General features: G+C 42.8%; 1 protein-coding gene across 7 annotated transcripts in view; it reads left to right on the forward strand.

Moving 5' to 3' along the window:
• Positions 1–7,188: 7,188 nt before the first annotated feature.
• The window catches only part of LOC115117655 (inositol 1,4,5-trisphosphate receptor type 3-like), a 62,653-nt gene continuing 47,075 nt past the window's right edge, over positions 7,189–22,766 (forward strand). For 4 of the 7 annotated variants that reach the window (XM_065005227.1, XM_065005231.1, XM_065005230.1 and 1 more), the window contains exon 1: positions 7,193–7,658. In XM_065005227.1, coding sequence (XP_064861299.1) covers positions 7,567–7,658 — 92 coding nt within the window. In that variant the 5' untranslated portion in view covers positions 7,193–7,566. Of the gene's footprint in view, positions 7,659–22,766 lie in introns of all 7 variants that reach the window. The other 3 variants (XM_065005228.1, XM_065005232.1, XM_065005233.1) reach the window with 2 other exon arrangements.

Here is a 22,766-nt window from a genome sequence, read left to right on the forward strand (position 1 = left end):
AAGTCAATGGGCAGAGGGAGGTTTACAGACAGGTCTTTGAGACTAGGAAGGGCGATTCGGTTGTGCTTAGAGACAGTCAATGTGGTGTTGTTGTGTATGAGAACAATTAAAAGGTGGCATTTCTCCTCAATTTCCCATACACAGCAAAACATAATGTGTCCTCCTATGACTTTTCACACCTTCTGCAGCTCCCCCAGCCCATTCACTTTGTTGACTGCACTTTCATCTCAAAAACAGCTCCCAATGTCCCTCATTGTCCCTATATAATGAAGTAATCCAACAGTGCCATTTTATCTATTTCAAATCTTCTCTCATTGATCGAAACAGGTGGGTGTCCACCCCAAAGTGTTGCATGTCATGATGACAGACATCTTGGATTACTTCATGGAGCAAAAAAAAGTATTTATTTGAATAACTGAGCCTTTTCTAAATTCAAACTCATCCCTTGCCACTGGACACAGACACTTTATGAGACGAATCGACGACAAAGACTAAGAGAAGTGGTGATCAGCAGATGATGGGAGAGGTGGTCATGATGAAAGCTGTGGGAGGAGAGGTGGTCATGATGAAAGCTGTAGGAGGAGAGGTGGTCATGATGAAAGCTGTGGGAGGAGAGGTGGTCATGATGAAATTGCCATTATAAAGGTAAATAAATTCAGGGAATACTTGTACAGCTGTGGGAGGAGAGGTGGTCATGATGAAAGCTGTAGGAGGAGAGGTGGTCATGATGAAATTGCCATTATAAAGGTAAATAAATTCAGGGAATACTTGTACAGCTGTAGGAGGAGAGGTGGTCATGATGAAATTGCCATTATAAAGGTAAATAAATTCAGGGAATACTTGTACAGCTGTGGGAGGAGAGGTGGTCATGATGAAAGCTGTGGGAGGAGAGGTGGTCATGATGAAAGCTGTGGGAGGAGAGGTGGTCATAATGAAAGCTGTGGGAGGAGAGGTGGTCATAATGAAATTGCCATTATAAAGGAACATACAGTAAGTTCAGGGAATACTTGTACAGCTGTGGGAGGAGAGGTGGTCATGATGAAATTGCCATTATAAAGGTAAGTAAGTTCAGGGAATACTTGTACAGCTGTGGGAGGAGAGGTGGTCATGATGAAAGCTGTGGGAGGAGAGGTGGTCATGATGAAATTGCCATTATAAAGGAACATACAGTAAGTTCAGGGAATACTTGTTCAGCTGTGGGAGGAGAGGTGGTCATGATGAAATTGCCATTATAAAGGTAAGGAAGTTCAGGGAATACTTGTACAGCTGTGGGAGGAGAGGTGGTCATGACCAAACTGCCATCAAACAACAGCTCCTCTTGAGTTGTCTTCTGTCCATCCAGAAGAATACAGTTCACAGGATACAGTTGTGCTACAACGACACACGCAGGCAAAGAAAATCTGTTTCTCTCCAAGAATCCACTCCAGGAAGAAGACCAGGCACCACACTGTATCGTCTGCAAGACAAAAAATATATATAATAAATGGTACTCCATTGCACAGTTTGAAAGACAGTTGAACTGTGCCAGCATAACAACATTAGGGTAGACTAATTGAACATGCATACGTGAGGACAGGCACAGATATTACGTTTACAACAATATCTAGCCTAATAGAAAGAAATATGGCATAACCCTCAACCTTTGCTCAGTGACCAGACTGTACAAATGTACCTAGGTAGATAGGCAGACAGTATATAGCTACAGCAATGTCTAACCGGCATGCTTAGGCACATATGTTTATAGTAAAATCATGAATTCTCTGGCAACAGCTCTGGTGGACATTCCTGCATTACTGACATTCCTGCAGTCAGCATGCCAATTGTATGCTCCCTCAAAACTTCAGACTTCTGTTTGCATTGTGTCATGTCACAAAATTGCACATTTTAGTGCCTTTACAAGGTGCACCTGTGCAATGATCATGATGTTTAATCAGCTTCTTGATATGCCACACCTGTCAGGTGTACCATGTTTTGTGCTGCTGCCATGTTGTGTTGCTACCATGTTGTTGTCATGTGGTGTTGCTACCATATTGTTGTCATGTGGTGTTGCTGCCATGTTGTGTTGCTACCATGTTGTTTTCATGTGGTGTTGCTGCCATGTTGTGTTGCTACCATGTTGTTGTCATGTGGTGTTGCTGCCATGCTATGTTGTTGTCTTAGGTCTCTCTTTAATCTAGTGTTGTGGTGTCTCTCTTTGTGTAGTGTTGTCTCACTTGTCGTGATGAGGGTTTTGTCCTAGATTTGGATTTTTAATCCCAGCCCTCGTCCCCACAGCATGCCTTTGTAGGCTGTGATTGTAAATAAGATGTTTTTCTTAACTGACTTGCCTAGTTACATAAAGTTTTAAAATATGAAAAATATATATCTTGGCAAAGGAGGAAAGCTCACTGACAGGTATGTAAACAAATTTGTGCAAAACATTTGTGAAAAAAATAAGCTTTTTTTTGTTATGGAACATTTCTGGAATCTTTTGTTTCAGTTCATGAAACAAAATATTTATTTTTGTTCAGTGTAATTTTGGAAACATCAATGAGAAAATGTTCTCAATTTTCTCAATGAGAAAATTTGCAGAATGTCCATCTCGCTCCATCTTCTCCCACTGCCAACCACTGGGCTTCCTCTCATCACCATATTTGGTAGTGAGGGGAAATGACAACTGTATGCTTTACATTTATACATCCGGTGAAATATCTAGCTCATTGTTCTATCTGTGGTAACAAGTTAGCAAATGCCAGGCTAACTAGCAATCCAACTCTAGTCATATGCTAACGTTTGCTGGTAAACCTAGCTTCAGGTGGCTGGTTGCATTGTTATAGCTTGCTGTTTAGGAGCCACATCTACGACTAAAAAGGAAGAGGTTTTACAATCGAGATAGAACACATCTCTGATTGTAAAACATCTATTTTTTTGTCATATATATGGCTACCTGTAGTTGTTAAGCTCAATTAGCTAGCTAGACTAGCTAGCCACCTACCTAAGTTAACAAACTGAAAAATGATTTGTAGTATAGTATGTTAGCCAGCAATACAAAACATGGGTTTCAGTAGATAAACTACAGTTAGCTAACTAGCTAGGTGGCTTGCAGGAAAAATAACTTAGGTAGGCATTTGTATTTGTCATCTGCCCTCTTGATGTCAATATTTTAATTGTATGATGGGGTTGTATGATGATGGGGTTGAGGTCAGGGCTCTCCAGGCCAGTCAAGTTCTTCCACCAATCTTGATAAACCATTTAGGTATGGACCTCGCTTTGTGCATGGGGGCATTGTCATGCTGAAACAGGAAAGGGCCTTCTTCAAACTGTTGCCACAAAGTTGGAAGCAAAGAATCGTCTAGAATGCCATTGTATGCTTTTAAGATTAAGATTAAGATTTCCCTTCACTGTAACTAAGGGGTCTAGCCCAAACCATGAAAAACAGCCCCAAACCATTATTCCTCCTCCACCAAACTTTACAGTTGGCACTACACATTCGGGCAGGTAGAGTTCCACCAAATCCAGATTCGTACGTCTGACTGCGAAATGGTGAAGCGTGATTTACGCATTTCCACTTCTCCAGAGTCCAATGACGAGCTTTACACCACTCCAGCTGACGCTTGGCATTGTGCATGGTGATCTTAGGCTTGTGTGCGGCTGCTCGGCCATGGAAACCCATTTCGTGAAGCTCCCGAAGAACAGTTTATTGTGCTGACATTGCTTCTGAGGCAGTTTGGAACTACGCGCTTCAGCACTGCCATTCTGTGAGCTTGTGTGGCTGAGCTGTTGTTGCTCTTAAGATGTTTCCACTTCACAATAACAGCACTTACAGTTGACCAGGGCAGCTCTAGCAGGGCAGAAATTTGATGAACTGACTTGTTGGAAAGGTGGAATCCTATTACGGTACCACGTTAAAAGTCACTGAGATCTTCAGTAAGGCCATGCTACTGCTAATGTTTGTCTACGGCAGTGGTTCCCAAACTTTTTATTGTCCCGTACCCCTTCAAACATTCAACCTCCAGCTGCGTACCCCCTCTAGCACCAGGATCAGTGCACTCTCAAATGTTGTTTTTTGCCATCATTGTAAGCCTCTCACACACACTATACGATACATTTATTAAACATAAGAATGAGTGTGAGTCTGTCGTCACAACACGGCTTGTGGGAAGTGACAAAGAGCTCTTATAGGACCAGGGCACAAATAATAACATAATAATAATCAATCATTTCACTTTTTATTTAACCATCTTACATATAAAACTTTATTTGTTCATCGGAAATTGTGAAAAACTCACCACAGGTTAATGAGAAGGGTGTGCTTGAAAGGATGCACATAACTCTGCAATGTTGGGTTGTATTGGAGAGAGTCTCAGTCTTAAATCATTTTCAACAGTGTTGTTTGATGGAGGCATTGTCTGTTTAAATAGAAAAAGTGAAGCACGTTTTTATTTGGCGTACCCCCGACGACATTGCGCGTACCCCAGTTTGGTAATACCTGGTCTATGGAGATTTCATGGCTGTGTGCTCGATTTTATACACCTGTTAGCAACGGTTGTGGCTGAAATAACCAAATCCACCAATTTGAAGGGGTGTCCACATATCTTTGTATATATAGTGTATGTGTGAAACACATCTCACTGACTTAGAAATTCCTTAGACATGATGAAAACAAGCCCATATTCCCCCAGGGTGAAATTCCCCTTTAAAACCCACCCAGCTACATGGGGGAAAATGCCAGTAAAATAGGTGTCTGTCCTTTTTCTTTTCATCCTTACAGTCCTTTGGGGCGGCAGGTGGCCTAGTGGTTAGAGCAGGTATCCTAGTGGTTAAAACGTTTGGTCCAGTAACCAAAAGGTTGCCAGATCGAATCCCTGAGCTGACATGGTAAAAATCTGTTGTTCTGCCCCTGAACAAGGCAGTTAACCCACTGTAACGGATGTGAAACGGCTAGCTGAGTTAGCGGTGCGCGCTAAATAGCGTTTCAATCAGTGACGTCACTTGCTCTGAGACCTTGAAGTAGTGGTTCCCCTTGCTCTGCAAGGGCCGCGGCTTTTGTGGAGCGATGGGTAACGATGCTTCGTGTTATATATTTGTTGACGTGTGCAGAGGGTGCCCGGGTATGCGCGCGTATAACTCAAGTACCACACAGAAACTTTAAGCTGGATAGCCACCTTCTTAATTAATTTCATCAAGCATTTTAACATCCGCTTCAAACAAAGTGCAACAAAGGTTTTGTGGGTGAAGGAGCATAGCGTATTTATTTAACATTTTATTTAACTAGGTGTAACTTTAGACCTAACGCTGAAAAGAAAACGGACTGGCACCTATTTTACTGGCATTTTTCCCCATGTAGCTGGGTGGGTTTTAAAGGGGAATTTCACCCTGGGGGAATATGGGCATGTTTTCATCATGTCTAAGGAATTTCTAAGTCAGTGAGATGTGTTTCACACATACACTATATATACAAAGATATGTGGACACCCCTTCAAATTGGTGGATTTGGTTATTTCAGCCACAACCGTTGCTAACAGGTGTATAAAATCGAGCACACAGCCATGAAATCTCCATAGACCAGGTATTACCAAACTGGGGTACGCGCAATGTCGTCGGGGGTACGCCAAATAAAAACGTGCTTCACTTTTTCTTTTTAAACAGACAATGCCTCCATCAAACAACACTGTTTCACGACACATCAGTGACATGATAGTTATACTGTTACACCCAGTTAAATAAAAGGTGAAATAAATACGGTATGCTCCTTCACCCACAAAACCTTTGCTGCACTTTGTTTGAATGAAAGCGGAGGTTAAATGCTTGATTAAATGAATTAAGAAGGTGGCTATCCAGCTTTAAAGTTTCTGTGTGGTACTTGTAAAGGGGAAGGTGGGGTGTAAAATACAGTCCAGGTTTGGTCTCTCCAACCATCACTGCTGTGAGGTTCTAAAGTAGGTATTAATCACAATGAGAGAGACCGAATGTTCCCCAGGTCCAGTGGACCTCTATGGGCCTCTCTCACGCTCCTTCATTGGGCCTTTGTCTCCATCACCATAGAAACAAGACGGAGGAACCTTGAATTACAAATGTTCCCCATGGATACATTCACATGGGCCAAGCCAGATAATCAATGTTGCCTTGTAGGGTCCATGTACGGTCGGGGCCTGGGATATGATAGTTAAAGGCAGTAAGTCAGTCCGTTTCGATGTTCTTTCAATGCACGCGCTACCCAGAGGAATCGTCGCGAAAATACAGAGGGTCAACCGATATTTAATGTGGAATCTAAGAAAGAAAGAACTGCATGTTCAGAAAGTACTTCAGATAAGGTTGCACATTGTTAGAAATGTCAATTTCCTCAAACACTGACTTTTTGAACAGCTAGATGAGATCAACCGATCAGACCTGCCCTCTAGAAATCCACGAAAGAGAGGCTACATTTCGATTGTTCACACTGTATTGTGTAAGGAAAGCAGCAAGACGTCTCTCCTACACAAACAGCTTGGCTCAGCCTCAGCCTGTATCACCCCTTGACTGCACCAGGAAGTCCAAGCCAAAGGCTGAACATGACTCGCCTGCTGCTATGAGTTGTCAACAGTGGGCGGAAAGAAAGCATGGCTGGCTGTACGTGTTTGCTACACAGCTGCCTAAATGTTGTTCAATACTTTGAACTCGAGCTTTTAGAAAGACCAAAACTATGACGATGTAGTAAGCAAGAACCCTATAGATGGTAAACTATGGTAAGAGAGTGACGTCTGAAATAGGCCTAGTTAAACTCCAGCAGGGCATGTAGAAAAGACTAAATAAAAAATGAATATTTTGAATCCCACTACATCACACTCTCATAGACAGTAGTGCAGCTGTGATCCACTTTTCAATTTAAAACCCTCTACAAATATATCTGTTCATATTAAACTCAATAAACTATATCTCTTAATTATGATTTATATAGTTGAAATGATGTTTTATTTGTTTATATAGGTTAAATTATGGTTTATTGACGCCCTTTAAATCATCTGACTTTTATTGACTCTATAATGAGCAGATGAACAAACATTAGTAGGTCTACTGAATAAAAACCCTTGCACTGTAGCCTACTGTACCATCAATTTGTACCAACTCTCATTGTATTAATGTATGTAGGCAAGAGAGGGTATAACGCAATCTTTCTCTTGCACTTTCTACAGTCAGAAACAGGCAACGGAGAAGAAAACTGAACCAAGAACAGATAACTGAGGAGTTATCAAGATAACACTTCCTGGTTCCAATTCTATCTGTCTTCAGGTGCAGTGTCAACATGAGGACTTCGCTGACACATTTGGACTTTCTCTACTTTCATTAACATCGGGTTGTCATTGTTCATTTTCGGGTTTAAACTTGATTTAATTAAACAATTTAAACTATAATTTGAATCAACTACATTGTCCTCCGTGCATTCCAACGAAATCTTCATTAGTTCGAATGAGAGTTCTTAGACCTCAGTGCACGAGGAGGAAGATCAGATACGAGTAGCGCTTCAGAAAGTCGCGGCAGGCAAGTGGAGAATACAGAAGAGGATACGTGTATTTCAGTTGATAATTGTCAACGCGAAAGACACCGAAGATGTCGGATTCAATGTCCAGCTTTTTGCACATTGGGGACATCGTTTCCCTTTACGCGGAGGGCTCTGTCAATGGTTTTATAAGTACACTTGGGTAAGTATGTGCATGTCCATACAAACACTTTACCTTGTCTGTGGTTATAAGTTTACAGTCTTGTCATTTTGACAGATCTTAATTTCAACATACGGTAGTTACCCCATCGGTGTACTTCGAATCGAGACTCACATTTATCTCCTTCACCTCTTGTAGCCTCTATGTCAAGTTTTGCTCTCTGCGTAGTGAATTCATTTTTACAGAGAAATACAAAACTCCACGAATCCATGATTTAGGCTTCATGTATTTGTGTAGCTCATGTTACACAGCACAGTACGCTATTATAACAATTCCAGCCATATTAAAGTCATGAGATCATTGCATCTGAGATTTAGTGTCTCTGAGAGACCCTCATTTATTTCATCAGCTGATGACAATAAGTTATACCTAGTCTCAGTATGGAAAAGTGGGCCATGGAGTCTGATCTCTAGATAGTCAAGCATAACCATATGGAAACATCTGTTTTCTAGTAAGACATTACAATTGTTGTGTTCAAAAAGCTCATTAAAACGAGTTCGCTATTTTACAACTTTGTTCCATTGATTTTCAGCTAGCAGTGGCTAAAGTTAGTCATTACAAACTTCATCTATTTAGAAAACTGAACCATGGATTACAGTTTTTCCTGGCAAATAGACTACTTTCAAGTTGTAAAATAGTGAACTAATCCTTTAAGCCAGGGCTCTCCAACCCTGTTCCTGGAGAGCTACCCTCCTTTAGGTTTTCAGTCCAACCCTGTTCCTGGAGAGCTACCCTCATTTAGGTTTTCACTCCAACCCTGTTCCTGGAGAGCTACCCTCCTTTAGGTTTTCAGTCCAACCCTGTTCCTGGAGAGCTACCCTCCTTTAGGTTTTCACTCCAACCCTGTTCCTGGAGAGCTACCATCCTGTAGGTTTACACTCCAACCCTGTTCCTGGAGAGCTACCCTCCTGTAGGTTTACACTCCAACCCTGTTCCTGGAGAGCTACCCTCCTTTAGGTTTTCAGTCCAACCCTGTTCCTGGAGAGCTACCCTCCTTTAGGTTTTCACTCCAACCCTGTTCCTGGAGAGCTACCCTCCTTTAGGTTTTCACTCCAACCCTGTTCCTGGAGAGCTACCCTCTAGGTTTTCACTCCAACCCTGTTCCTGGAGAGCTACCCTCCTTTAGGTGTTCACTCCAACCCTGTTCCTGGAGAGCTACCATCCTGTAGGTTTACACTCCAACCCTGTTCCTGGAGAGCTACCCTCCTTTAGGTTTTCACTCCAACCCTGTTCCTGGAGAGCTACCCTCCTTTAGGTTTTCACTCCAACCCTGTTCCTGGAGAGCTACCCTCCTTTAGGTTTTCACTCCAACCCTGTTCCTGGAGAGCTACCCTCCTTTAGGTTTTCAGTCCAACCCTGTTCCTGGAGAGCTACCATCCTGTAGGTTTACACTCCAACCCTGTTCCTGGAGAGCTACCCTCCTTTAGGTTTTCACTCCAACCCTGTTCCTGGAGAGCTACCCTCCTTTAGGTTTTCACTCCAACCCTGTTCCTGGAGAGCTACCATCCTGTAGGTTTACACTCCAACCCTGTTCCTGGAGAGGTACCCTCCTGTAGGTTTACACTCCAACCCTGTTCCTGGAGAGCTACCCTCCTTTAGGTTTTCAGTCCAACCCTGTTCCTGGAGAGCTACCCTCCTTTAGGTTTTCAGTCCAACCCTGTTCCTGGAGAGCTACCCTCCTTTAGGTTTTCACTCCAACCCTGTTCCTGGAGAGCTACCATCCTGTAGGTTTACACTCCAACCCTGTTCCTGGAGAGCTACCCTCCTTTAGGTTTTCACTCCAACCCTGTTCCTGGAGAGCTACCCTCCTTTAGGTTTTCACTCCAACCCTGTTCCTGGAGAGCTACCCTCCTTTAGGTTTTCACTCCAACCCTGTTCCTGGAGAGCTACCCTCCTTTAGGTTTTCACTCCAACCCTGTTCCTGGAGAGCTACCCTCCTTTAGGTTTTCACTCCAACCCTGTTCCTGGAGAGCTACCCTCCTTTAGGTTTTCACTCCAACCCTGTTCCTGGAGAGCTACCCTCCTTTAGGGTTGGAGTGAAAACCTACAGGATGGTAGCTCTCCAGGAACAGGGTTGGAGTGAAAACCTACAGGATGGTAGCTCTCCAGGAACAGGGTTGGAGAGCCCCATTTTAAACAGTGTTTCACATTGCAAGGCATTAGAGTGAAGAGTTGCACTAGGCCTATGTTGTTGATGATGAATAGTGTTGTTTCACCTGATTTTGTGCAGGCATATGTTATTTTTATTTTACCTTTATTTAACTAGGCAAGTCAGCTAAGAACAAATTCTTATTTTCAATGACGGCCTAGGAACAGTGGGTTAACTGTCTTGTTCAGAAGCAGACTGACAGATTTGTATCTTGTCAGCTCTGGGATTCGATCTTGCAACCTTTCGGTTACTAGTCCAACGCTCTAACCACTAGGCTACCTGTCGCCAATGTCTAAAGTAGTGGTGCGTTTCCTCTAGTCAGAAACATGTCCTTGAAAAAAGATCATAGACAGTATTGGTTTAATACTCTGTCAGTGAAAACATGGCTACAACTTTGTCCCAGGATATATTCCCCTGGCAGTATCCTGTTGTTGTTTATGTTCACATATACACTGCAGCCCCCCCTTCCATTGTTTGCCTGAATGCCATTATTGTAATAGGAATTATGTCAGGATAAGGAAGTGATTCCAAGTGTGTTCTTTGGAGATTTCCAACGGATAGGTGCTCTGGTAACCTGGGACTGTACCAAAACGGCACCCTATCCGCTATTAAGTGCACTACTTTTGACCAGGGCCCATTGTGCTCTGGTCAAAAGTAGTGCGCTATGTAGGGAATACGTTGCCATTTGCGATGTTTTCAAATCATCTCTATTCATAGTGCTTCCTGTGGTTTCTCCAGTTGCTGCCGGAGAAGGAGATGTATTCTGGTGCCCTTTGTGTTCACTTGGAGCTGCCCGCCAGGGGCGTCAGGCACCGCAAAAATCTGAGGGGGCACACAGTATGTGAGGATGGCTGGGGGTGTTCCGGGGTGGGGCTAGGCCCTGCTTAATTCTATGTAAACAATATGTATTTTTCTGCATATCTAAGCATACCTCTTGAGCTGTCTGTATACTCCTTGACTGGTTTATTTTTTTAAAGAAACAAAATATGGTTCTCTGCAAAAAATCTGGGTAAAAGGTTTGTGAGTCTTATTCAGTACATTTGCTTGCTTTTCTAAAGTCTACCAGCCTTGCCAGAGGGCATGCACGCTAAGATAGACAACCTAGCTACTTTAGCGTGATTGATAGCTTGAAATGGCTTCTTGGTAGCAAGTTATCAGGTTGGAAGATTGAGAACCTATCTGGGCTAACTAAAGTCAACTTCATAAAATAGCTAGGTTGCTTTAAATTTTACAGAGAAACAACAACAACAAAAAGTATTTTATTTTCAGGACAAATCTGAGGGAGTACTTGCCCCTGTGCCCCCTATGGGCATGATGCCTCTGTTGCCCATCCACAAAGCTTCTTTTTTTGTTTTTTGAAAATAAGTGTTACCTGGAACCATAAAGGCTTCTTCAATTGTCCCCATGGGACAACCTTTGAAAATAACTATTTTTCACTAATACAAAGTTCTACGTGGAACCTTTTCACTAATATAAAGTTCTAAGTAGAATCTTTTTCACCATCACAGGGTTCTATCTGGAACCAAAAAAGGGTTCTCCTATGGGGACAAACAAATAACAGCTTTTTCCTAGGAGTGGAGCCCTGTCCAGGCAGCCACTGAAACAGCTCCAGGGCTTGGCCTCTGATGCCTGTTCAAACAGACTCTTGAGTCACCTATTAGCCACACTTAATTTATTCACTATCGCGAAGTAGGCTATAACTGTCTGGCTGAGTCATATTTGAAACAATATCTAGTCAATGTTTAATTTATTTATCATCTGTGGAGAGGCACAATTGCTTCCTTCTGGAACGATGGGGAAGTGGATTGTAGTCTATAACACAGGGTCGGTCACATGAGGACTGTACAACAGCATGTCTCTAAAATCATGTCTCTTAGTTTGCATAAATTCAAACACTGGGATGATTGCTGTAATCAGTCACAACAAGGGACAGAGCAGTGGATAACGCATGCCAAATCTCTGTTGAGGACAGGACACACATTTGACTGTCTGACAACACAGGCCGGCCTATTGGAAGGTTCTAGCTCAGTATGACAAATAGCTTTAAGCAAGTGTCTTGAAGCACACTGTGATGCACTTTAGGTTCACATCAGGTCTCTGTCCAGAGAGAAAGTTTGTATTGTTTACATAGGGGGTTACCTCAAATCTCTAACACTTAACAGAATAAAATATTTCAGAATTAAATTACATCTAAGTTGTGTATCAATGGCCAAAAATGACCAATAATGATGATAAATGCTGCACTTATATTTAAAACATGGATACTGGACTTCAGAGCTAAATAGCTAGAGCTGCTTTAAGTCTGTCTTACTGTATAACACATGATGCCTGTAAGGACAGAAGAAGCAGGACAAATGAGTTGTAACTATTGTTGACAGCATCTGCGTCGGTGCCTGTTGAGTTATTTACACGTGACAGAACACAGTGCAGATCTGTGTTTATGAATGAAATCCTCAGGGACCTGACAGTTTAAAATATAATTTTGTGATGTCGAGTTGCCAATCCCAACGAGTTCGGGAGAGACGAAGGTTGAGACATGTGCCAAGCTGCGCTGCTTTTTAACACACTGCCAGCCGCACCAATGTGTCAGAGGAAACACCGTTCGCCTGATGACCGAAGTCAGCTTGAAGGCACCCGGCCCGTCGCTAGAGCACGATGAGCCAAGCCAAACCCTACCCTAACTCGGACGGCGCTGGGCAAATTGTGCACCACCCTATGGGGCTTCTGGTCACTGCCAGCTGTGACACAGCCTGGTGCCTCAGCAGTGCTTTAAACTGCCTGACATGGGTTTTTAAAAGTGGCACAGACTTTAAAACCACGAACATACACCTGGTGCAGCTTCAACAAAGGTCCTGATTTTCTGTTGTGTCGTTTTAGAGCCTGCTCCCTTCTTGTGAGGGATGATAGCTCTGCATTCAATCACACATGCTTTGCATTCTCTGTCTCAGGTGAAAATCTTCAACCCACTGATGGTAGCCTATTCAAACAGCATACCACTGATGGTATTCATACTGCAATTGAAATATATACAGTGTATTTGGAAAATATTCCAAACCCTTGACTTCTTCCCCCCCAAAATTACATTACAGCCTTATTCTAAAATTTATTAAATAAAATATTTTCCTCAATTTACACACAATACCCCATAATGACAATGCGAAAACAGGTTTAGATTTTTTGGCAATTTTATTTAAAAAAAGACAACTTATGTTAATAAGGTGTAAGTATTCAGACCCTTCGCTATGAGACTCGAAATGGAGCTCAGGTGCATCCTGTTTCCATTGATCATCCTTGAGATGTTTCTACAACTTGGAGTCCACCAGTGGTAAATTCAATTGATTGGACATGATTTGGAAAGGCACACACCTGTCTATATATATAAGTTCCCACAGTTGACAGTGCACGTCAGAGCAAAAACCAAGCCATGAGGTCGAAGGAATTGCCCGTAGAGATCAGAGACAGGATTGTGTCGAGGTACAGATCTGTATTGTGTAGATTGATGAGGTTTTTATTTAATCAATTTTAGAACGAGGCTGTAACACAACAAAATGTAGAAAAAGTCAAGGAGTCAGAATACTTTCCGAATGCACTGTATATATATATAAAACAAATATCTTGCATAAGTTAAAAATCACATTGAATGATATTCAATATCTATGTGAATTAATTCAATGACCGTGAAGTTTAACAAATAAATCTGTTTTTAATAAAGACCTCAATTCCTGAGTTGTGAGTGATTCATACGCAATGCAAATGACCAGGGGAGCACGCCAGCCTCTAGCCAAAGCAATGAACCCACAATATGTCGACAAACCTCACCTGGCTGCTAGATGACTCCCATTGATTATGTGAAGGAGGGGGATATAGGGAGATTAACCAGAGACAACCCTCTGCACGCAAACATGTACAGACCGATGGTAAAGATGTAGGATTAGCTTGGCCTTTCAGGTAGCGGCTTTTAGATACACAAACCCCCTTTTTTTGTACATATTTCCACTGCATTGTGTGAACTGTGAGCCTGTCTTGTGTTTTTCATCTGCTGTCATGGAAATAGCACTTCTGCATGTTTCAGCCATCTTTGGGTAATAGGTTCTATGGGCACTCTAAAGAGGAGCAACCCAAAGAATTCAGACTGCTTTAAGAAGCTTTGTAGTGACCACATCCTCACATGCAGTATAATAGGCTATAGGTTACAACCTCCAGTGGCCTCACATGCAGTATAATAGGCTATAGGTTACAGCCTCCAGTGGCCTCACATGCAGTATAATAGGCTGCAGGTTACAACCTCCAGTGGCCTCACATGCAGTATAATAGGCTATAGGTTACAGCCTACAGTGGCCTCACATGCAGTATAATAGGCTATAGGTTACAACCTCCAGTGGCCTCACATGCAGTATAATAGGCTATAGGTTACAACCTCCAGTGGCCTCACATGCAGTATAATAGGCTATAGGTTACAACCTCCAGTGGCCTCACATGCAGTATAATAGGCTATAGGTTACAGCCTACAGTGGCCTCACATGCAGTATAATAGGCTATAGGTTACAGCCTCCAGTGGCCTCACATGCAGTATAATAGGCTACAGGTTACAACCTCCAGTGGCCTCACATGCAGTATAATAGGCTATAGGTTACAGCCTCCAGTGGCCTCACATGCAGTATAATAGGCTATAGGTTACAACCTCCAGTGGCCTCACATGCCGTATAATAGGCTATAGGTTACAGCCTCCAGTGGCCTCACATGCAGTATAATAGGCTATAGGTTACAGCCTCCAGTGGCCTCACATGCAGTATAATAGGCTGTATGTTACAACCTCCAGTGGCCTCACATGCAGTATAATAGGCTATAGGTTACAGCCTCCAGTGGCCTCACATGCAGTATAATAGGCTATAGGTTACAACCTCCAGTGGCCTCACATGCAGTATAATAGGCTATAGGTTACAACCTCCAGTGGCCTCACATGCAGTATAATAGGCTATAGGTTACAACCTCCAGTGGCCTCACATGCAGTATAATAGGCTATAGGTTACAACCTCCAGTGGCCTCACATGCAGTATAATAGGCTATAGGTTACAACCTCCAGTGGCCTCACATGCAGTATAATAGGCTATAGGTTACAGCCTACAGTGGCCTCACATGCAGTATAATAGGCTATAGGTTACAACCTCCAGTGGCCTCACATGCAGTATAATAGGCTATAGGTTACAGCCTCCAGTGGCCTCACATGCAGTATAATAGGCTATAGGTTACAGCCTCCAGTGGCCTCACATGCAGTATAATAGGCTATAGGTTACAGCCTCCAGTGGCCTCACATGCAGTATAATAGGCTATAGGTTACAACCTCCAGTGGCCTCACATGCAGTATAATAGGCTATAGGTTACAACCTCCAGTGGCCTCACATGCAGTATAATAGGCTATAGGTTACAACCTCCAGTGGCCTCACATGCAGTATAATAGGCTATAGGTTACAGCCTACAGTGGCCTCACATGCAGTATAATAGGCTATAGGTTACAACCTCCAGTGGCCTCACATGCAGTATAATAGGCTATAGGTTACAGCCTCCAGTGGCCTCACATGCAGTATAATAGGCTATAGGTTACAGCCTCCAGTGGCCTCACATGCAGTATAATAGGCTATAGGTTACAGCCTCCAGTGGCCTCACATGCAGTATAATAGGCTATAGGTTACAACCTCCAGTGGCCTCACATGCAGTATAATAGGCTATAGGTTACAGTCTCCAGTGGCCTCACATGCAGTATAATAGGCTATAGGTTACAGCCTCCAGTGGCCTCACATGCAGTATAATAGGCTATAGGTTACAACCTCCAGTGGCCTCACATGCAGTATAATAGGCTATAGGTTACAGCCTCCAGTGGCCTCACATGCAGTATACTAGGCTATAGGTTACAGCCTCCAGTGGCCTCACATGCAGTATAATAGGCTACAGGTTACAGCCTACAGTGGCCTCACATGCTGTATAATAGGCTACAGGTTACAACCTCCAGTGGCCTCACATGCAGTATAATAGGCTATAGGTTACAGCCTCCAGTGGCCTTCAGAAAGTATTCACATCCTCACATGCAGTATTATAGGCTATAGGTTACAGCCTCCAGTGGCCTCACATGCAGTATAATAGGCTATAGGTTACAGCCTCCAGTGGCCTTCAGAAAGTATTCACATCCTCACATGCAGTATAATAGGCTATAGGTTACAGCCTCCAGTGGCCTTCAGAAAGTATTCACATCCTCACATGCAGTATAATAGGCTATAGGTTACAGCCTCCAGTGGCCTTCAGAAAGTATTCACATCCTCACATGCAGTATAATAGGCTATAGGTTACAACCTCCAGTGGCCTCACATGCAGTATAATAGGCTATAGGTTACAGCCTCCAGTGGCCTTCAGAAAGTATTCACATCCTCACATGCAGTATAATAGGCTATAGGTTACAGCCTCCAGTGGCCTCACATGCAGTATAATAGGCTATAGGTTACAACCTCCAGTGGCCTCACATGCAGTATAATAGGCTATAGGTTACAGCCTCCAGTGGCCTCACATGCAGTATAATAGGCTATAGGTTACAACCTCCAGTGGCCTTCAGAAAGTATTCACATCCTCACATGCAGTATAATAGGCTATAGGTTACAGCCTCCAGTGGCCTTCAGAAAGTATTCACATCCTCACATGCAGTATAATAGGCTATAGGTTACAGCCTCCAGTGGCCTCACATGCAGTATAATAGGCTATAGGTTACAGCCTCCAGTGGCCTTCAGAAAGTATTCACACCCCTTGACGTTTTCTACATTTTGATGTGTTTACAGCCTGAATTTAAAATGGATTAAATGTAGATTGTGTCACTAAACCTAGACACACAATACCCCATAATGTCAAAGGGGAATTGTTTTTAGATATATATAATATATAATGACAAGCAGAAAAGTCTTCAGTCAATAAGTTTAACCTCTTGGTTATGGCAAGCCTAAATAACTTCAGGAGTAAAAATTTGCTTAGATGATAATAATAATTTCCATTGACTAACTATAATAATGGTGTTCGACATACATTTTTGAACGACTACCCCATCTCTGTACCCCACACATACAATTATCTGGAAGGTTCTTCAGTCGAGCAGTGCATTTTAAACACAGATTCAACGACAAAGACCAAGGAGGTTTTGCAATGCCTCTCAAAGAATGGCTGCTATTGGTAGATGGGTAAAAAAAAGAAAAAAAAAGGCAGATGTATATCCCTTTGAGTATGGTGAAGTTATCACACTTTGGATGGTGTATCGATACACCCAGTTAGTACAACGATACAGGCGTCCTTCCTAACACAGTTGACGGAGAGGAAGGAAACTGCTCAGGGATTTCACCATGAGGCCAATGGTGACTTTAAAACAGATGCTGAGTTTAATGGCTGTGAAAGGAGAAAACTGAGGATGGATCAACAACATTGTAGTTACTCCACAATACTAACCTAATTGACAGAGTAAAAAGCTGGAAGTCTGTACAGAATAAAAACATCCAAAAATATGCATCCTGTTTGCAATGAGTCACTAAAATACTGAGAGAACTGTGGCAAATAAATTAACGTTATGTCCTGCATACAAAGCATTATGTTTGGGGCAAATCCAACAACACATCACTGAGTATCAAAAGCATGGCTGCATCATGTTATGGGTATGCTTGTCATTGGCAAGGACTAGGGAGTTTTTTTATTTAAAAAAAAACTGAGCTAAGCACAGGCAAAATCCTAGATGACACTTGGAGACAATTCTACCTTTCAGCAGGACAATAACTTAAAACGCAAGGCCAAATATACACTGGAGTTACTTACCAAGACAACATTGAATGTTCCTGACAGGCCTAGTTACAGTTTTGACTTAAAATCGTCTTGAAAATCTGTGGAAAGACATGGCTGTCTAGCAATGATCAACAACCATCTTGACAGAGCTTGAAGAATTCTTAAAATAATAAAAATGGGCAAATATTGCACAATCCAGGTATGCAAACCTTAGACTTAACGCACAGCCTAAGGTATTTCTAGCATATATTGACTCAGGGAAAGTATGCAGACCCCTTTTACCACATTTTGTTACATTACAGACTTATTCTAAAATTGATCAAATTGCCCCCCCCCCCCCCCCCTCATAATGACAAAACAAAAAGCAGGTTTAGATTTCTTTTTCAAGTCCATAACACTTACATAGTTATTCAGACCCTTCACTCAACTTTGTTGAAGTACCATTGGCAGCAATTACAGCCTTGAGTCTTCTTGGGTATGAAGCTACAGTTTAAGGTTGGCAGCTGTATTTGGGGAGTTTCTCCCATTCTTCTCTGCAGATCCTCAAGCGTTGTCAGGTTGGATGGGAAGCGTCGCTGCATAGCTATTTTCAGGTCTCTCCAGAGATGTTGATCGGGTTCAAGTCCGGGCTCTGGCTGGGCCACTCAAGGACAACAGAGACTTGTCCCGAAGCCACTCCTGCATCGTCTTGGCTGTGTGTTTAGGGTCATTGCCCTGCCACTGAAAAACATCCCCACAGCATGATGCTGCCACCACCATGCTTCACCGTAAGGATGGTGCCAGGTTTCCTCCAGACGGGATACTTAGCATTGAGGTCAAAGAGTTCAATCTTGGTTTCATCAAACCACAGAATCTGGTTTCTCATGGTCTTTTTGGTGCCTTTTGGCAAACTCCAAGTGGGCTGTCATGTGCCTTTTACTGAGGAGTGGCTTCTGTCTGTCTACTTTACCATAAAGGCCTGATCTGGAGTGCTGCAGAGATGGTTGTCCTTCTGGAAGGTTCTCCCATCTCCACAAAGGAACTCTGGAGCTATTTCAGAGTGACGATCGGGATCTTGGTCACCCGAATTGCTCAGTTTTCCCACAGGTGGACTCCAATCAAGTTGTGGAAACGTCTCAAGGATGATCAATGGAAACAGGATGCACCTGAGCTCATTTGAGTCTCAAAGCAAACTGAAATACCTTATTTACATAAGTTTTTAAAGTTTTTTTACATTTGCAAAAATCCATATATATATTTTTCACTTTGTCATTATGGGGTATTGTGTGTAGATTGTTGAGGAAAAATAAATAATGTAATCATTTAAAAAAACAAGGCTGTAATGTAAAAATGTGGAAAAAGTCTGAAAAGGGTCTGAATACTTTCAGAATGCACAATATAAATATTAGTGTTTCTTTTTCTTTTATAAATACAAAATATACAAAAAATTCTTCCACTGACAGAGTATTTTGTGTAGATTGTTGACAAGAAATTACAATTAAATTCATTTTAATCCCACTTTGTTACGCAACAAATGTGGAAAAAGTCCAAGGTTGTGAATACTTTCTGTAGGCGCTGTACACACTGTAGTTCAATTCATGCTAAGAGTTGACTTTAAAGTGGAAGGATGTGACCGATGATCCGAAGAAAGCTCAGAGTCTGCAGGGACACCGTAATTAGGCTCATTTGATTTGTATATTTAGTTTTTTGAGCTGCTAGTGGTCTCTAGGGATGTGTTATGTTTACTGACAGCTTGTGGAAGTCCATAGTGGGGAGGGAGGGGTGGTTAAATGAGGAAATGTAGACAGGTCATGATCGTGGGTTTAAATACACTCTGGGTCAGATGTCTTTAAACCGTCTTTCTTAACCGTGACCGTGAGACAGTGAGGAAAAATAAAATACAGAATTCTGACTCAAATCAACTGACAGTTGGCCTTTCAGGCCATGTGTAATTTGATAATAAGGTATGAATCATACAATCCAATCTGCTTTATGGATGTCATTTTTGGAAACTGTTGTCTTTATCCTGGTTCATTACTTCGCAACAATATAGGGAAAACAACAGATCTGGAATAATCTTACTCAGTTATTTTGGCTCTAATCAGAGTCCACAACCAAATCTCACACTGGCCAATGACATCCATAAAGCAGATTGGATTGTATTATATTGTGCGGGGCACTAAGCAATCTCCATATATATATTTACCTTTATTTAACTAGGCAAGTCAGTTAAGAACAAATTCTTATTTTCAATGACGGCCTAGGAACAGTGGCTTAACTGCCTGTTCAGGGGCAGAACGACCTTGTCAGCTCAGGGATTTGAAGTCCAACGCTCTAACCACTAGGCTACCCTGCCGCCCCATATACTCCCATTCATTTTGTGAACTGGGACCGGGGATCTTCAGACAAGTCTTGTGAGGCCTGTGTGTCTTCGAGCAAAACAACCGACGTGTTCGTGAGTGTCTCATCTTTACATAGAGGGGTCACAATAGTTTGGATACTAACCGTTCAGACTCTACAGACAATTTAGTGAGAAGACTGATTTTCAGGGTCTGACAAACACCACTGTAGCTCTGTCACATTTCACCTCAGATGGGCTGTCTCATGGTCTGACAAACACCACTGTAGCTCTGTCACATTTCACCTCAGATGGGCTGTCTCATGGTCTGACAAACACCACTGTAGCTCTGTCACATTTCACCTCAGATGGGCTGTCTCATGGTCTAACAAACACCACTGTAGCTCTGTCACATTTCACCTCAGATGGGCTGTCTCATGGTCTGACAAACACCACTGTAGCTCTGTCACATTTCACCTCAGATGGGCTGTCTCATGGTCTGACAAACACCACTGTAGCTCTGTCACATTTCACCTCAGATGGGCTGTCTCATGGTCTAACAAACACCACTATAGCTCTGTCACAGTTCACCTCAGATGGGCTGTCTCATGGTCTAACAAACACCACTGTAGCTCTGTCACATTTCACCTCAGATGGGCTGTCTCATGGTCTGACAAACACCACTGTAGCTCTGTCACATTTCACCTCAGATGGGCTGTCTCATGGTCTGACAAACACCACTGTAGCTCTGTCACAGTTCACCTCAGATGGGCTGTCTCATGGTCTAACAAACACCACTACAGCTCTGTCACATTTCACCTCAGATGGGCTGTCTCATGGTCTGACAAACACCACTACAGCTCTGTCACATTTCACCTCAGATGCGGAATTGCGACATCAGTGGATGCAAAAACAAAAACATGTCCCCAGTTGAAACTGACAGATTTTTATGGGTATTTGTTGTAGTTATTATTATGCTAATTCGATTTGCGCGGGGCGGGGACATCGACTCTAGGGGGTTAAGTCACTAGTCATTAGCAAGACCTTTAATCTTTTACTGCAGTGGGCCAAATCAGGGTAGTCTTAAACAAATCTACTTTGAAACAAAAGTGTACACCTCACACACATGGTTATGGTGTAACGAACATCGTAGGTGGAAGGAGGTGAGGACCAAGGTGCAGCGTGGTAAGTGTCCATATTCTTTAATAAAGTACTTGAACACTGACACAATAAATAAAACGACAAACGAACAGTCCTGAATGGTGCTGGAAAAAACACTGAACAGAAAATAAACAACCACGAAATCCAGGTGGAAAAAGGCTACCTAAGTATGATTCTCAATCAGACAACTAACGACACCTGCCTCTGATTGAGAACCATACTAGGCCGAACACAAAAACCAACATAGAAAAACAAACAGACTGCCCACACCAACTCACGTCCTGACCGTACTAAAACACAGACAAAACAAAAGGAACTAAGGTCAGAACGTGACATATGGGCTTAAAAAAAGAAGACGCCATGACAGATACAGTGTTGAAATATATTCCATTTTGAGTTTCAAATGAAATCACATTTTATTTGTCACATGCGGCGTAGTGTGTAGTAGACCTTAGTGTACTGCTTACTTACAAGCCCTTAACCAACAATGCAGTTTTAAGAAAAATACCTAAAAAGTAAAAAATAATGAAAGAGCAGCAGTAAAGTAACAGCAGCGAGGCTATATACAGGGGGTACCAGTACAGAGTCGATGTGGAGGCTATATACAGGGTGTTACGTAACAGAGTCAATGTGGAGGCTATATACAGGGTGTTACGTAACAGAGTCAATGTGGAGGCTATATACAGGGGGTACCAGTACAGAGTCGATGTGGAGGCTATATACAGGGTGTTACGTAACAGAGTCAATGTGGAGGCTATATACAGGGGGTACCAGTACAGAGTCGATGTGGAGGCTATATACAGGGTGTTACGTAACAGAGTCAATGTGGAGGCTATATACAGGGAGTACCGGTACAGAGTCAATGTGGAGGCTATATACAGGTTGTTACGTAACAGAGTCAATGTGGAGGCTATATACAGGGGGTACCAGTACAGAGTCGATGTGGAGGCTATATACAGGGTGTTACGTAACAGAGTCAATGTGGAGGCTATATACAGGGAGTACCGGTACAGAGTCAATGTGGAGGCTATATACAGGGTGTTACGTAACAGAGTCAATGTGGAGGCTATATACAGGGAGTACCGGTACAGAGTCAATGTGGAGGCTATATATAGAGTGTAACGGTACAAAGTCGATGTGCGGGGGCACCGGTTAGTCTAGGTAATTTAGGTAGTATGTACATGTAGGTGGAGTTATTGAAGTGACAATTGGCATAGATAATAACAGAGTAGCAGCAGTGTAAAAGAGGGAGGGGGGGTGTAAATAGTCTGGGTAGCCTTTTGATTAGATGTATGTTCAGGAGTTTTATGGCTTGGGGGTAGAAGCTGTTTAGAAGCCTCTTGGACCTAGACTTGGCGCTCCGGTACCGCTTGCTGTGCAGTAGCAGAGAGAACAGTCTATGACTCGGGTGGCTGGAGTCTTTGACAATTTTTAGGGCCTTCCTCTGACACCGCCTGGTATAGAGGTCCTGGATGGCAGGAAGCTTGGCCCCAGTGGTGTACTGGGCCATACGCACTACTGTTTGTAGTACCTTGCGGTCGGAGGCCAAGCAGTTGCCATACCAGGCAGTGATGCTCTCAATGGTGCAGCTGTAGAACCTTTTGAGGATCTGAGGACCCACGCCAAACCTTTTCAGTCCCTCTTCACGACTGTCTTGGTG

This window comes from Oncorhynchus nerka, linkage group LG20 (genome assembly GCF_034236695.1).
Source record: "Oncorhynchus nerka isolate Pitt River linkage group LG20, Oner_Uvic_2.0, whole genome shotgun sequence".
Classification (NCBI taxonomy): Eukaryota; Metazoa; Chordata; class Actinopteri; order Salmoniformes; family Salmonidae; genus Oncorhynchus; species Oncorhynchus nerka.